The sequence below is a fragment of the Tamandua tetradactyla genome, chromosome 24, assembly GCF_023851605.1.
Source record: "Tamandua tetradactyla isolate mTamTet1 chromosome 24, mTamTet1.pri, whole genome shotgun sequence".
In the NCBI taxonomy this organism is placed as follows: Eukaryota; Metazoa; Chordata; class Mammalia; order Pilosa; family Myrmecophagidae; genus Tamandua; species Tamandua tetradactyla.
In genome coordinates, this window is record NC_135350.1 from 47,659,322 (window position 1) to 47,677,727 (window position 18,406).

The 18,406-nt window shown below is 35.9% G+C and overlaps 1 protein-coding gene across 3 annotated transcripts in view; it reads right to left on the bottom strand.

Moving 5' to 3' along the window:
- Positions 1-18,406, bottom strand: part of CFAP299 (cilia and flagella associated protein 299) — an 857,410-nt gene that overhangs the window by 510,754 nt on the left and 328,250 nt on the right. For 2 of the 3 annotated variants that reach the window (XM_077143040.1, XM_077143041.1), the window contains exon 3: positions 17,649-17,739. In XM_077143040.1, coding sequence (XP_076999155.1) covers positions 17,649-17,739 — 91 coding nt within the window. The remainder of the gene's footprint in view (positions 1-17,648; positions 17,740-18,406) is intronic. The other variant, XM_077143042.1, reaches the window with a different exon arrangement.

Here is an 18,406-nt window from a genome sequence, read left to right on the forward strand (position 1 = left end):
TGCCAGTATTTGCCTCATGTACTTTGGAGTACCTTGATTGGATGCACAGACAGTTATGACTGTTACTTTTTCCTCATGGATTATCCTGTTTATTAATACATAGTGACCTTCCTTGTCTCTTATGACATCATTCCATCTAAAGTTTATTTTATCTGTTATTAGTATAGCCTCTCATGCTTTTTTTTTTTTTATTGTGTGCATGGGATATCTTTTTCCATCCATTTACTTTTAACTTATTTGTCAATTTGGGTCTCTTTTAAACAGCGTATAGATACACCATATCTTTTTTCAATCATTCTGCCAATCTTTGTCTTTACTGAGGAGTTTAATTCATTGACATTCAATGTTATTACAGTAAAACCTTCCCTTACTTCATCCATTTTATCCCTTGACTTTTATTTGTCGAAACTATTATTTTTCCTTTTTATCCTTTTAGTTACCCTCACTGGTAATCATCATTTCTATTCTCTCCTTCAAGTCTCTCTTTTTTGCCTCTTTTTTCAAATGAAAGAATTTCCTTTAAGTATTTTTTGCAGGGCAGGTCTCTTGTTAACAAATTCTCTCAGCATTTGTTTATCTGTGAAAATTTTAAACTCTCCCTCACTTTTAAAGGACAACTTTGCTAGATAAAGAATTCTAGGTTGGCAATTTTTCTCTTTTAGAATCTTAAATATGTCATAACACTGCCTTCTTACCTCCATGGTGCCTGTTGTGTAGTCACCACTTAGTCTTACGTGGCTTTCCTTGTATGTGGTGAATCATTTTTCTCTTGTTGCTTTCGAGACTCTCTCCTTCTCTTCAGTATTTGACAGTGTGATTAGTACGTGCTTGGAGTGGGACTATTTGGATTTATTCTATTTGGGCTTCTTTGATTTAAATATTTATATCTTTTATAAGAGTTGGAAAGTTTTCCCCAATTATCTCCTCAAACAATCTTCCTAGCCCTTTGTTCTTCTCCTTCTGGGGCACCATATTATTCTTATATTTGTATGTTTCCTGTTGTCTATCATTTTCCTAAGATCCAATTCAAATTTTTCCAACTTTTTCACCATTTCTTTTGCGCATTCAAATTCAGTTGTGCTGTCCTCTAATTCACTTACTATTTCTTCTGCCTTCTCAAATCTGCTGTTGTGTGTCTCTAGTGTATTTTTAATTTGATCTACAGTATCTTTCATTTCCATAAGATCTTCTCTTTTTCTATGTATTCTTTCAGATTCTTCTTTATGCTCTATTTAATATCTCTTTTATCTCCTTAGCTAACTGACTTAAGTTATTTAGGCGATTTGTTTGAACAACCTTGATTAGTTCCAAATTCTGTCTCCTCTGGCTTTTTAATTTGATTGTATTGGCTTGGCCGTATCTTCTTTCTTCTTCAAAGGGCTTGTGATTTTTTTGTTAGTTTTTAGCATTTTATTATCTTGATAAGGTTATTTTGAAAATTGATTTCCCTCACTCATTTAATATTTTGTTTTTTGTTTAGGTTTGCATTGAAGATCTCTTTTGCCACTTGTTTTGTCAGTAATTCCCTGCCAAACCAAAGCTAGGGCCTAACTCAGGGGAGCAACCCTTTTAAGAAATCTGTTGGAGGCTGGGTAGAGGAGCAGCTTGTCAATATGCACTTTCCCAATCTTCCCAGCAGAGGCCGTCTTGGGCCACCTCTTCCCCAAAACCCTGCCTCTCCCAGACCGTGGCAGCCCTAAGGGCAGGGTCCAGACCAGGTAAAAATTCCATCAAGGACACAGGCCCCCAGGTGTGTGGAAGCTGCTGGCTCCTGGGATGAGGAATGGGTACTGTGCACCATGGCAAAGACTCTAGCTTCTAGGTTTTAGGGGTTTGGGGATCCCTGTGTGGAAAGAATCCAGGCTTTGGGACCAGGTTCTGCTTTTCATTGGCCAGCAAGGCAGCCTGAGGGAAGGGTGCCTAGCATTGCAATGTTGCCACCTGCCCCAACATCTCTGTTCCTGTATGCAGTGAGCGCCCTGAGCCTCTGTTTATACATGATTGAGTGAATCTTTCAGGATCCAGAGTGTGTCTCTCACTGGCCAATCCAAAGTGTGTCAGGTAGGCTCTATGAACCCCTTTTCTCCTGAGGGCAGAACTTCCCAGAGTCCCCTAATTCCAGGTGCCTGCAGAAGCCTGCCTCAGGTATGGGGGGGTGGGGTAGGCACAGGGCAAACACAGGGACTCTGTATGTAGCTAACATGCATCTACTGGCTCCCAGATTCCCACACAATAATACTAGGCTGCTGGTCTGAAAGATCGCCTCCCCCACCTCTCTGAAGCAAGGGTGTGCAGCTTTTCGGCTGCCTGACCAAGCTGTTCATAGGCAGCGAGCCTTAAGGATAGTCACGATTTACGTGTGTACACTCACCCCAATTTGTCAGTTCTAGTTTCTCTGCTTTTTCATCCACACCTTCCTTAAATAATGCAGAGGTCCTTGTGGTCACCTGGACTCCGGAACTGCTTCTTTTGTCACTTTCTGCATGTTCTCTAGTTATTTCATGGTGGAGGAGTGAGTTCTGACTATCCTGTTCAATAGGATATCTGACTATCCTGGCCCATCTTCCTGGAAGTCTTTCCCCTGTTCATGGTTTTATTTATTGTTATTTACATGAATGTATTTAAGGTTATATATTTTTCCTGTAAATAATATTTTAGTTGCACCATATAAGTACTATTGAGATACTTTCGTTATCATCCAGCTCCAAATATTTTGTAAATTTTATTGTGACTTTTTTCTTTAAACCACGAGTAATCATTGGGTACTTGACTTTTTATCCTTTTGATGTTTTGTTTGTTTATTACTAATTTAATGTATTATGGTCAGAAAATGTGCATATATCTTACTTTATTAGCATTTATCCAGATTCATTTGTTAGCATATATGTGGGAAGTCTTATAAATGATACAAATGTACTTATAGATAATACATACATAAATATATATAAAGCATATATAGTGAGTTTAATTTTTAATTAGCTTGATCTATTTTTTCTCAATAGAGTTGTGCTATAATATCCTGTTATGATTGTGGATTTGCTTGTTTATTCTTGGAAATCTGCGTAGTATGCTTTATATATTTTTAAATTGCTATTTGGGGCATATAATTTTATCACTATTATATATTCTGGGGGTTTTGTTTGTTGGTTGTTTGCATGGGGGCGCCAGGAAACAAACCCAGGTCTCCAGCATGGCAGGTGAGAATTCTGCCACTGAGCCACCATTGCACTGCCCTGTTATATATTCTTGATGATTATTACTTTTTGTAACTATGTGATGCTTGTCTTTATCCCCATGAATCCCTTTTGCCTTAAATTGCACTTTGTCTCATATTAACATAGCTTTCTTTTTTGGTGTATGGTATGTATTTTCTATTTATTATTATTATTATTATTATTATTACTTGAGCTGTTTTCTGAGAAGGGTTAGAAGAGACAGAGGAAAAAGAAAGAGGGAGAAGTGAGAAGAAATATAGATAAAAATATAGATGTTTACATAAAATGCATTTTCTAACTCTGGAGGACTTCAAAACAATGTCCCAAGAGTAGCAATTAGACCCCTAGTACCCATACCTTGGCTCCTAAACCCCATTCTTTTCTAAATGGAATCAGGGCTCCTTGTTGAAATGGGAGACTCAAAGGTGGGGACAAGAAAAGTATAATATGAACCAGAGCATCTTACTGATCCTGAAAAAGTGGTTGTCTCAAGCGGAACTTGGGCTAGAAAAGTTAAGGGACAGGTATGTTTTGTGCTTACTTGTTTGTTTTATGGTAAGCCATTTGATACCATGTCACTCCTTTAGATAATATATAGGGATAAATTAATTTAAAAATAAACAACAAAAGTAGCATAATTTTGATTTCTTATACAATATGAGCATGTCTTTTAATAAATATACTCGATCTATTTTCAATTGTTGTGCTTACTGGTATATTTGGACTAGTTTCTACCAGGCTATTTTAAGTTTTCTTTTCTGTTTAATATATGTTTTTGTTCTTTCTCTCATTTCCCACCTTTTTCTGAACTTATACAATTTTAGAGATCAGTCTACTTTTAAAACATATTGTTGGTTTGAAAGCTATAATTTTTTTATTTAATAGCTACATATTTTAATGTATATACCTTAAAACTTTTGGAAATTTAATTTTACAGATAAATAATAAAATTACATGTTTCAAGTGAAAAAAAAAAACATGTTATACCATGAAAAATATCTGTCCCATCCTTGTCTTGAACCATCCACTTTCATCAATGCAGGTGTTTCCTTCCAAACTTTCTTTATGCCAAATTAAATAAATACAAATACATATTCTTATTTCCCCCTGATTTTTAATAGAAAATATAACATACTATTAATACTTCTCTGAACTTTTCTTTTCTATTTAATATATCTTGGAGATCTTTTTATGTCAGTATATAAAGACTGTTCTCATTCTTTTACAGCATTCCTTTATATTGTATATGGGTAACACTGATAAACATTTGGGTTGTTTCCAATTTTCAAGTACCATACCCCAGTGGAGCAATCAATTACACAACTTCTCATATGTGTGAGCCTTTCTGTAGGAAAATTCCCAGAAGTGATAGATTCCCCTTCAAAGACACTGTACTCATTCCTATTTATACCGGCAATGTATGAGAGTGCCTGTTTCCCCACAGCTTGTAAACCAGGAGGGCTGTCAAGCACCTTTGTAGATCTGACAAATTGTTAAGGAAAAAAAAGTTTTGTTATTTCACTTTTGTTCATTTTTTTCCTATTGAGGATGAGGTTGAGAAACTTTTAATATGCTTGATAGTTACTTGTGTGGGGTTTTCTGCTTTGGTTTTTTTTGTTGCTATTGTTCCTTTATTCATTTTGCTACGGAGTTTTTGGCTTTTTAAAAAATACATACATTAAGGAGTTTAGCATTTCATGTATAAAAAGATTTGTAAATATTTTTTGAGTATGCCATTTGACTTTCTGCTAATGTTATCTCTGTGTTAATTTTTCTAGGCAAATATTTTAGCTTTATATTCAGTTGAATTTGTTAATATTTTATTTTATGTTTTTTTGATGAAATAATTAAAAAGTCCCTATTCCTAGATTATAAAGGGATTAGCCCATATTTCCTTCTGGTACTTTCACGGATTCATTGTTCATATTTAAAAATATTTTCCATTTAGAACTTATACTGAAGGGTAGCATAAGGTAGTATCCAGCTTCATTTATTTCCAGATGGCTACCCAATTGTCCCAATAACATTTACTGAATTTTCTACCCTCCCCCACTGATATTCAATTATGCCATTATTGAATAATATTTTGGTTTGTATTCCAGTCTTTTCCAGGGATTTTCATTTTGTGTTAATTAAGAAATATTTTTCTCTGTAAATAAATATTTTGTGCTGGAAATATGACATAAGAATATAATGTATCCATTATGCATATGCAGCAGATATTACGACCAACCAGTAGTTCATCAGTCATATGTCCCTTTCCCCCTGACACTCAGCTAGACTACACGCATCAGTCTTCCCAATTAGGTGTAACCGTGCGGCTGAGTCTTGGACAATAAAATTGAAACAGAGGTATTGTGAACCACACTTCCAATCCTGGCCCATTAAGAACCTTCTGTATGATTCTCCACTCTCTCCTTCCTTGAGTATTAATACCCAGAGCATTGTGGTAGCGACTTGATGAAGACAAATAGAGCTTGTCTATCAGTCTAGTTTAGTCTAGATCCCTGCATGAGTTCATGGAGCAAAAAAAGTCCTACTATTGGTTTAACATGGACATGAAACAGAACATGAGTGAGAGAGCAATAAATTTTCACTATATTAAACCATCAAGATTTCATTTATTTTGATTTCTTATGCAGCTCCCTTTATCATAATTAATGCTTCATACATTTATGAAATGTGTACAGGTCCATAATTCTTTATCTGAACACTTTGGAGCCAGAATTGCTTTAGAATTCAAAATATTTGGATTTTCATAAAGCAATATGGTAGATATTTGGACAGTTTATATTTCTTATATTGTACAACATCCCCAGGCATAAGATAGTATCCAATAATGAAACTCAATAATACTTATGCAATGAACTAAATAGTCACAGAAAAGGAAATTGTCTATAAATAGCTCCATATCAGAACAGGTCTATCGCAAATTACTCCGAGCTTAAAAAATTCTTTGGCTTTAAGAGCTTTTTTGGATTTCAGATTCATAGTCAAGAGATTCTGGACTTGAAAATTCACGTAAACTTTTTTTTGGTACAATTTTTACTTGAAGAAATCAATGGGTTTTTTAATACTATTTTCACTTATAAAGAAAAATAATACATTCTTTAGGAAGATATCCATATTGTTAGTAACTTAGAAATAATCCTACTATATTGCCATTAGACTAATATCCAAAGGTACTTGTTTTCCTAGAACACTGGTAATATCCCTCCACAGGGGACAAAGTGATCCATTTTTCAAATGTTGGTGATCTTTAATCAACTTACTCTTTTTCCTACTCCACAAATGACTAAAACATTCAAAGTATATTGCACTAGATCTGAAAATGGACAGTGTTTGGAAAGTAATAAACTATATCTCATTCCTTATAACAATTCTGACTTATAACCACAGACATTTCTTCTGTCCATATACTGGAACATAATTCTGGTTGCTCCCTCATAAGTAGATTTCCATCAATCCAAAACAGCAAGTTAGCACCTATTATATGTATGGACATATACTAGCGGATGAAGATACAAATGGAAAAGCATCTTACGTATGCAAAATTCCTGGACATGAAAACTACGTTTGCACTTCTGATTAAATTTCAATAGAAATAAATAAGTAACAGGCTTAACGTAAACAATAAAAAATAGGTTCTCCAGAAAAACAGAACCAACATTACATACATGTTTTATATTTATATATTTTCATTTAAAATGTATGTATATTTATATAAAACACATATTTATATATGTGTTTGTATATATATATATACACACACACAAAGATATTTACTGTAAGGAATTTGCTTATGAGATTGTGGGGCTGGCAATTCTGAATTCCACAGGACAGGCTGGAGGCTAGAAACTCCAGTAAGAATGCCATTGAAATCATCAGTCCAAATTTCTTAGGGGAAGACAGCAGTCTGGAATATGAGAGAAAAGTGGTATGTTTGTTGAGGTAGAATTCATTCTGATTTGTGGAATCCTCAGTCTTTCCAACTGAATGGAGGAGGTCTACACAAATTATTTGAGGGCAATCTCCTTTATTTGAAGTTAACTCATTGTAGATGCTAATCCCATCTATAAAATATCTCCACAGCAACAGCTAGGCCAATGTTTAACCAAACAACTGGAACCATAACCTAGCAAAGTGGGCACATAAAATTAATCATCACAGATACTTAAAAAAAGTCATCTTTCATATAAAAATGATTAATAAATATCTATACTTAAAATTATAGGATAACTAATTGTCTTAAATAAATAAATGTTTCACTTACATAAGATTGCATTATTGAAGCAGTGGCATTCTTTTCTTTCAGAAGCAGCTGTAACTAAGCTTTTGTCTGCAGTATTAGGGCACTGCACCAGATACTGCTGGTGTCCCTCCTTAACCCACTTGCCTTGGCTGGTGTACTCAACTGCACGTGCTTCAGACACTAATAGCTAAAGGTTTACATCTGCACCCTGCAGAAAGCTTGTCATTAGATGAGAGAAATGCCTTTACTTCCTCTGTTCACTCATTGGACCCTTGTGGCAGCTAATGATTAATTTATGGAGAGAAGAAGGGAGAAAGGGACAGGTTCCCTCACCATGAGAGCAACTGCATTGAAGTCTGCCTCTTAGACTATGCTTCTAGGGAACCTGACCTAACACAAGCACATAATACCATAATGTATTGAGCACCTACTAAGTGTTAGGCTTATGTGTGCTTTACACATTATATGATTTTATTCTAGAAATATCTCAGTTATTAAAAATTATCCCCATGTGGTGGATGGGGGAACTCAGACTCTGTAGAGTTGAAAAACTTGTTTCAGCTTGTGATAAGTGGGAAATCCAGAAATCAAACATACTCATCTGGCTCTATAACCTCTATTTTTTTCCTGCATTCCTCACTGCCTCTGTATCATAATTTTATCCAGGAAATAAAAAATTAAAGATCTATTCAACTTTACTTTTTCTAGTGAAATGGAATTTGATAGCATTTTATTTTCGAAACATTGATGTAATGTGTTTGAAAAGAAGGTGGGCTTGTCTGTATGAGTCATATAATTTCCATAAGGGTTTATTAGCAGACAAGCATGGATTCAATTTTAAAAGAAATAAACATATGTATAATGCCTCCATTTTCTTGAAAGGGAACATTTTATAGAAGTTGGAAAATAGCAAGGAGGAAAAAGATCATGTCAGCACAATATTATTGGTCATATACAACGCAATCTTATGTTTCATGGAGATTTCAACACAGGAAATGGGTATATTAAGAAATGCCTAAATCATAGGTTTTCCTGACATAGATACAGTGATTTCTTTGAATGACTCTGAAGATGAAGCTCTAAGAAGTGTTTTTATACCACCTTCAATAATGAAGATTTCAAAGCCAAAACTAGCCAGTCATGAAACTATTTATGTAGCCAACAGTCAGTGGGAAACGAAGTGTCAACAGATTCTACTTTCCCAGCCCAAAATATCATGTGACCATTCATTACAATTCTCATGAATCTCTGAATAGGAAGCATGTATTTTATTTTTTTATTTTCTATTCAGCTAATTGGCATCTTTTAGTTTATTCCATCTGAATAATAACCAAATCGCTCCACTTGCCACTTAGTCACTTAAGGGATTACATAATCACTATACATTAGAAATACCATGAAGGACGCCCACATCTTATACATCTATTTAATGGCAAATAGCAAAATGGTCTACATAGAGTAGAAAATTAATAAAACGGACTGTGGTTTCTATAACATTTTAAAATAATTGCATAAAGTATATTTAAATATTCAGATTGCTATACTATCTTGCCAATGACTAACAATCTTTAGAGCTCTAATAAAATTCATAAGCACCTGACTTTCTCAAAGAACAACTTCAAGTGTATTTTCTAAAGAGAAAGTCAAAGCTTTTCAATGTTTTTCTTAAAAAAAATCACCAAAAGTATTGCGTCTTTTCCACACATCTATTTTAATCCAAATTATAGTTCTAGAAGTGGTATTATACTTCTTTACTGAAAAAAAATTTATTGAATACTTACCATATATAAATATTTATTCTATGTTTGTTTTTTTTCAATGATCAATATATCAAAACAAGGGTACCCTTTTAAATCCCACACTACAGTGCAGGAAATTACTTAGAAAATGTAGCATACTCCTTTTGCCATCTATAATACTTGGTAAACAATGAATCTGGACCTGTAAAGTCTAAGCTCTTAACCACTAAACCACTTATCTTCTAAAATTAGGACCACTCTTTTTTTTTTTTTTTTTACATGGGCAGGCACTGGGAATCAAACCCGGGTCCTGCGGCATGGCAGGCGAGCATTCTTGCCTGCGGAGCCACCATGGCCCGCCCAGGACCACTCTTAACTCTCATTATTAAAAATATTCAGCTGCTCACTCTCCATTGACTCCCCCAAATAGAAACATGTGAATAATCCTTAATAACTTGTTCTCTGTCATTTCCTACATCAAAACAAACAACATAATTTGTGGATTTTCTCTATTATTACTCAAAGCCATCTTCATTCAGTCTGCTCTTTCTTTACACCAGCCTTCATTATCTATTGTCTGAACTGCCATAATAGCCTCCCAGTTGCCCTCCCTGTCTCATATCTCACCTCCACCCCTACAGACATTGTACTTAATGCCAATTATTACTGCCAATGTACTCTTCTTAAAATGAATGCCTGATCGCATCATCAATTTGTGCAAATTCTTTCAATGGTATCCAACAATTAGGCCCTTTCTCACTTATACCATCAATAGGTATTTATGAAAATTAAATATCAACAATTTATCATACACAAATCATATTATTTTTGGCTTAATATAAGCTTTTTAATTAAATAATTTATCTAAACAAAACTATGCCAATAGCCTCTGGCCAGCTAAATCACTGAAAACTGAGAAGTAAGTATAATGTTCAGGAATTTTTAGTCTTTGATAGTAGTATAATCTTTTAATTAAAAAAAGAAAACAACCCTGCTCCCCCTCAAGACTTCATGTCAAAGCAGTACGCTTGTGGTGATGATATGAATGTATCATTCTAAGCAAATAACCCTATAATTTGAGCACTGAAAGTGTTAGGATGGGGGGAGGGGTGGTTAGGATGGGAGGAGGGGGGGTAGATGATAGAGGTGTTGGCTTCCAGACTCCAAACTCAAGTGTAGAGTAAATTCAAGGCCTAAACGGGAAAGACCAATAAATCAATTTTGCAACTGGCTGACTAGTGGGAGAAATGGAACAACCAGAATCAGAATTAATTAAACTAAATGGCATTTGAAACCTGGAATTACCAAACTTAAAATTAAGTTTTGAGTGTAGGAAAGTACATCTAATCTTCTAATTTCCTAGCTACATAGAAAGAAAATTACATTTAAAAAACTGCTGTGGAATTAGTCCTTCAAGCCTTATTAGGCCATGCAGATCAAGTACGTTCTAAAACTATACAAACTGCAGCATAATTTCTCTAGTTTTTACTTTCAATGAAATGAAACAAAGAGAGTAGTAAATGTGTCTCTGGGATGAAGTCTCCATTTACTTCTTACCCACACATTATGTAGAAAAACTTTAATTTTTAAGAAATAGTCATTTCCTTTGGAAAGTTCAGACTATTACAGACCAGCCACATTGGAGCTGTAGACCTCATAAAACTCACATATAATTTTTGCTGACAGTGAACCAAAATAGCTTCAAATCTCACAAATACTGTGTATTTTATAAAATTACTTTAAAAATTGCCTGCACACTTATAAATAGCTTTTAAGTAAGCTTATGACCCTAATAAACTAGATCTATCTACAATATGTTATACTCTGCTGTAAATTATTTTCTCTAAAACTATTTTGATGCCTGCTGTAAGACAAGACAAGGAAATTGAAAAATAAGGCTTAAATGCCACCATTGTAACAATGCCATGCACTCTCTATATTTTAATAATATCACAAATTCAAAGGCTCTTATAAATGACCATATTTTGAGAGTCAGGTTACTTTCAGAGTAAGAAAGCTATGATTCTGGTAAGATTCCTACTTTGAAACCAGTGACTATCCATCAAAAATTAAATATCAACAATTTTTCATATGCAATAAAAGGCAAATTTAGGAAATTTTTCTAGGGACATATTCACAAATGTGCAATAGAGAGCATCTGGAGCATCAGTGTGGAGAAAATAGATCCTCCGAAAGCAGAACTAGCTCATCTCCCCACACAAATCCACTTCCAAATTCATGACTTTGAGATTTTATTTCAACCCATGGTTTTCCCCTAAATTCCAAATCCAGAGGAAAATGGGCACTCAACTTCTCCACTTGGATATTTAATAGTAGGTATCATAAAATTAACATAGTCAAAACAGATCTGTTGTATTATTGATTTCTGAAGTCTGCATTCCTCAAATGTTTCCCTGTCAAAGTAAATGGCACCATCATGCACCTAACTGCTAACTCCTAAAATCTACCGGTTATTTTAACTTCCTTCCTCTTATTATTATGCATGCAATCCATCAATAAGTCCTATCTGATCTACCGCAAAACATCAGGAAATTTACTTCATTTCAACTAGTACCACCTTGAGTTTCGTTTCTTGCTGACTTACCAGAGAAGCTCCCTAACTAATCTCCTTGCCTCCATTCTAGCCATTTCCCCTTACCTCCCAGCACACATAGCAGCAGTGAGATCAAACTTCGTAAACGATAAAGATCATATGATTTTTCTGCTTAAGATACTCCAATGCCTTTCTATTATACTGAGAATAAAATCCAAGTTCCTTAAAAATCTACATGGAATGGCTCTCAGATCTCATCTGTCTCTATACTCAACTTAATTCACTATATTCCAGCCATACTGATCTTTGCTCCGTTTCTTGAACATGCCATGCTTGCTGCTATCTCAGGCTTTTTACTTGCAGTTCCTTCTGCTTGAGATGTCTTTCCCTCTTGATCCCATAGCTGCTTAGAAAATTTCCCCCTCCCAACTCCATGGCTTCCCTTTCCATGTCATTCAAGTCCCAACAGATGTTATCTCTTACAGTGAATTTCTTGGGTACAGTAGCTGAAGCAATCAACAATCACTTCCTATTCAATCTTCTGATTTTGTTTTCCATAATACCTATCTAGAGATGAAATTAGTTATTCCACTTTTTATTTTGTCTTTCTTTTTCTCTATCTCCCTTCTTTAAAATACAAACCCTTGACTTCTGGAGAAGATGGCGGATTAGTAAGGTGCACGCGTCTTAGTTCCTCCTCCAGAACAACTACTAAATAACTAGAAACAGTACAGAACAGCTCCCAGAGCCACGACAGAGAACAGACACACAGTGTACCCCAGTCTGGAACGACTGGACCAGCTACGAGACTCTGCTGCGGTGAGGTCCCCGAGCGGTGCGCGCTTCCCCGGGCCACAGCGGCTGGCGGCTGGCCCCCCTCCCTCCCTCCTTCCCGGTCTGGCTGAGAGACTCGGATCAGCGGTTCTCCAAGCCGCGGCGGCCAGCGACCAGAGCCCCTCCCACACACGTGGCTTTCCGGGCCAGCTGGGAGCCTCGGATCGTCGGTTCCCCAAGCCGCGGTGGCCAGTGTCCCTCCCCCACACGCGGCTTCCTGGGCCGGCTGGGAGCCTCGGATCGGTGGTTCCCCAGGCCGCGGCGGCCAGTGACCGGAGCCCCTCCCACACACGTGTCTTCCTGGGCTGGCTGGGAGCCTCAGATCGCGGTTCCCCAGGTCATGGCGGCCGGCGCCCCTCCCCCACGCGTGGCTTCCCGGGCCAGCTGGAAGCTTCGGATTGGCGGTTCCCCAGGCCGTGGCAGCCGGCAACCGGAGCCCCTCCCACACATGCGGCTTCCCGGAGGGAAAGGAAAAAGTCTCCAACAGTAGTAGAGACTGAGTCCAACCTAACACCAATAGTGGCATTAATGAACAACTTCTGACTACTAAAAATAGACCCTCAGCTCAGGCAAAACTGATCAAGGCAGAAGTCGCCTATTGGGCTAACTGAAAAAGAGGAAAGGGGGCAAAACAGAGCCTTCTGCGGCTGTTTCTACAGAGGCTTCATTGCCTCTGGACTCAGTGCTGGGATTACATAGGTTACAACTGCCCCGAACGCAGAAACAGGCTGCTTTCAGGGCTCTCTACCACCGGAATCTTCCCCGTGGGAGGGGTGAAACACAATTCAGGTGGAATCCCTCTCTCAAGAAACTCAGATCCCAGGACTTCACAATTTGAAGCCATGAAAACCAACCTACAATCTTTCCTCTGTCTCCACCACACACCCAGCAGTGAGAGTCTTCCAAAGTTAAAGGAGCCACAACATCTTTTGCTGGGGACCTGCAGACAGACAAGTACCACATACTGGGCAGGATAAGGAAAACAGAGCCCAGAGACTTCACAGGAAAGTCTTTCAACCTGCTGGGTCCCACTCTCAGGGAAATCTGATTAAATGCCCAGACAACAGCAAAAAGTAACAAATCACACCAGGAAAATTGAAGATATGGCCCAGTCAAAGGAACAAACCAATAGCTCAAATGAGATACAGGAGCTGAGACAACTAATTCTGAATATACAAACAGAAATGGAAAACCTCTTCAAAAACCAAATCAATAAATTGAGGGAGGACATGAAGAAGGCATGGGATGAACACAAAGAAGAAATGGAAAGTCTGAAGAACCAAATCACAGAACTTATGGGAATGACAGATACAGTAGAAGAGATAAAAAAAAAATGAAACCTACAATGGTAGATTTAAAGAGACAGAGGCTGGAATTAGTGAACTGGAGGATGGAACATCTGAATCCCAAAAAGAAACAGAAACTATAAGGAAAAGAATGGAAAAATTTGAACAGGGTATCAGGGAACTCAAGGACAATATGAAAACCGCACAAATATACATGTTGTGGGTGTCCCAGAAAGAGAAGAGAAGGGAAAAGGAGGAGAAAAACTAATGGAAGAAATTATCACTGAAAATTTCCCAACTCTTATGAAAGACCTAAAATTACAGATCCAAGAAGTGCAGCACACCCCAAAGAGAATAGATTCAAATAGACATTCTCCAAGACACTTACTAGTTAGAATGTCAGGGGTCAAAGAGAAAGAGAGGATCTTGAAAGCAGCAAGAGAAAAACAATCCATCACATACAAGGGAAACCCAATAAGACTATGTGTAGATTTCTCAGCAGAAACCATGGAAGCGAGAAGACAGTGGGATGATATATTTAAATTACTAAAAGAGAAAAACTGCCAACCAAGACTTCTATATCCAGCAAAACTGTCCTTCAAAAATGAGGGAGAAATTAAAACATTTTCAGACAAAAACTCACTGAGAGAATTTGTGACCAAGAGACCAACTCTGCAAGAAATACTAAAGGGAGCACTAGAGTCAGATACGAAAAGACAGAAGAGAGAGGTGTGGAGAAGAGTGTAGAAAGAAGGAAAATCAGATATGATACATATAATACAAAAGGCAAAATGGTAGAGGAAAATATTATCCAAACAGTAATAACACTAAATGTTAATGGACTGAATTCCCAAATCAAAAGACATAGAATGGCAGAATGGATTAAAAAACAGGATCCTTCTATATGCTGTCTACAGGAAACACATCTTAGACCCAAAGATAAACATAGGTTGAAAGTGAAAGGTTGGGAAAAGATATTTCATGCAAATAACAACCAGAAAAGAGCAGGAGTAGCTATACTAATATCCAACAAATTAGACTTCAAATGTAAAACAGTTAAAAGAGACAAAGAAGGATACTATCTACTAATAAAAGGAACAATTAAACAAGAAGACATAACAATCATAAATATTTACGCACTAAACCAGAATGCTCCAAAATACATGAGGAATACACTGCAATTACTGAAAAGGGAAATAGATACATCTACCATAATAGTTGGAGACTTCAATTCCCCACTCTCATCAATGGACAGAACATCTAGACAGAAGATCAATAAAGAAACAGAGAATTTGAATATTACAATAAATGAGCTAGACTTAACAGACATTTATAGGACATTACACCCCACAACAGCAGGATACACCTTTTTCTCAACTGCTCATGGATCATTCTCAAAGATAGACCATATGCTGGGTCACAAAGCAAGTCTCAACAAATTTAAAAAGATTGAAATCATACACAACACCTTCTCAGATCATAAAGGAATGAAGTTGGAAATCAATAATAGGCAGAGTGCCAGAAAATTCACAAATACGTGGAGGCTCAACAACACACTCTTAAACAACCAGTGGGTCAAGGAAGAAATTACATGAGAAATTAGTAAATATCTCGAGGTGAATGAAAATGAAAACACAACATATCAAAACCTATGGGACGCAGCAAAGGCAGTGCTAAGAGGGAAATTTATTGCCCTAAATGCCTATATCAGAAAAGAAGAAAGGGCAAAAATTCGGGAATCAACTGTCCACTTGGAAGAACTGGAGAAAGAACAGCAAACTAACCCCAAAGCAAGCAAAAGGAAAGAAATAACAAAATATAAACCCTTTAATTAAGGTCATGGATTTTGCAGTATTTCAGCCTCCCAGTATTTCTAGCAACTAGAATGGCTTCAGGTTTGAACAGGTGCACATGAAATATCCATTAAATGATTCAATAATGGATGTTAGTTGGGCAAAAATGTAAGTAGCAAAATCATTTAGGAGGTTGTTTTATTAATTTATTGAAAATATAATGGTGGTTGAATCAAGTTAAATCATAGTTGGGATTCTGGAAAGTGAACTTATTTGACTTATATTTAAGAGGGCTTAGTGGTTCATTCAATATGGATGAGAGAAGGTAAGAAGTCACAATAACTGACATACTTCTGATATAGGTAACAGAATGGATGGTGCTATCATTCATTGTTGAAAGATTTACCAATGGAAGAGCAAGACTAGAGAAGATATTTCTGAGAGGAAGTGTACCATTGTGCCTAAAAATATGGGCTTAAGAGTTTCTAGAGCTGTCTATACCTGCTGGTTCTGTCGCCTCACTGGGTATTCATTCTTTCAACTCTATGGAATCTGGTTTCTACCTTACTAGGCCACCAAATTTGCTTTTGTCAATTAGTTTTTTAAAAGATCTACATATGAGAACGGTATGATTTCTAAATGTTGTGTTAATTTCTTTTTTTTTTCTTTCCGTTAATAAAAAAATTAAAAAAAATAAAAAAATAAAAAAATAATCATGGTGATGAATACAAAAAAAAAAAAAAAAAAAAAAAGATCTACATATGGCCAAACAATGTTTTTCCTGTCCTTGTCTTGCCTAACCACTGATGATCACTTGCTCCTTCCTGCAACTCCTTATCATGGATTCCTGTCACACCAGGCTCTTCTACCTCTCTTCCAACTTTTCTAGCTACTCTTTCTATTAAGAGTTGGGCAAAGTCCAAACTTTCTTTTATGATTTAAAATGTCTTCCAGACTCTAGTTGCTGTACAGCTTTCCAGTCTCACTTCTTGCATTTTCAACCCCTTTGGTTTACTCAGCTTTACTAAGCATGTTTTAGTTCCAGTCTGTTAGATGTCAACACATTTGTGTATGCTCTTCCATTTGCCCAAAATCTCTAAGTCTACTTTTAAAAATCTCACTCATATTACTTGCTGTAAGAAGCATTCCCTCTTTCCCAGGTCTGGGTTAATTCTACTGAATCAACTAACCAATATGAGATCTTATTTTCTCTCTAAGGTACTTCAAGGACTTTGTCTACATGTGAAATTCTTGATTGACCTGATAATGAAAATAATCCAACAATTATTTACAAAATTTTGGTGAAAGTTATACAGATTATTTTCCTGTAGATCAGTCACGTTACAGTTTCAGTATGAGTATTGCTGAAAAGCTTCTTCATTATTTTCCATTTGGAACATTTAAAGACTTACAGATGATGATCACCTATATGACATTAATTAAGTATGGAATGAAATATTTGCCTCCAAATATATTAGCAATCTTTATTTATTTGATCCAGGACACATTTTAATAAAACAAAGCCATGTTCTTCTTCAATGATCCAAATTCGTAGCTCTCTAATTAAATAGTTTCTATCCAATCTTCCAAACTATGTCTATAGAAAAGATATTGGTCAGTATCTTCTAAAGGTAGCAAAAAATCAGGACAAAACTTAGGGGCCAGCAGTAATGGGATTCGGGGGAGTGTACCAGTAAATTAAGTTGAAAAGATGCAGGAAATTTCAACAAAGTTTGACATAACAAATATAAGCATTTTGTCTGCAAGAGATGTGTAGAACCCCAAACTTTTAACAACAAAAAAGTAAATGGGAATAAAAATATTTTTCCAAATATATTTCTATAACACATATATAATAAATAACTATATTATAGCCCTTATAAGTACTTTTCAGGGACAAAATTAAAAGTTATATTTTAGTGTTAACTGTGCCTTTAGTATAAATGCATTTTTGGCTATTAGATGATGTACTCACGCTCACTTTTCCACTGCGGTTGTCTTCTTCTCTCAGAGCTAAGGCCTTCAGAAAATTATCTTGTAAGTCTTTTCCAGCACTTGTTAGTGTCCTGTAAAAAGCAAATCTTCAGTTATATTAAACAATGAATATGCCTAAACACTTCTGGGCCAACAATCATGCTTATTTATTTCAAGTGACAATTTCCTTATAACATGAAAACCATATAGACACAATTAAAATCTATAAGAGCCCTAATTTTATTTTGTACAGCTATGAAGTCTTTACTTATAAATAATTAGAATCAAGTCTATAAATATTATATATATATATTAACACTAATGGCAGATACTATTAATTTCACTCACATGCTTATTTTATTCTTTTTATCACAGCACTAAAAATTTAGCATATTATACATCTCACTTCCCAAAATAATTTTAAATTACTTATAATTTCAGTACAATGTGAATATAGCATGCAATTAAAGCAGTATAAGCTTAAACCAATGTAGTACTGAAATAGAGTGTTAATTTTATCTCTCTGAGTACAGATACTAAAGGCAAGAAAGGAGACTAGGTTGAATTTTCTTTGTCGGTAAAAGGGAGTTTTAGGAATTCAAGAGAGAAATGACTTCCTTTGGAATGTAATTTTTTAAAGGAATATCATCACAAAGATCTCAACCAAGCAACACTGAATCACTTAAGGCAGAATGTATTTGAGTGATTTGTGAAATATTGATTATTTCTTCACATGGCAGTTTCCTATATATTCAGCAA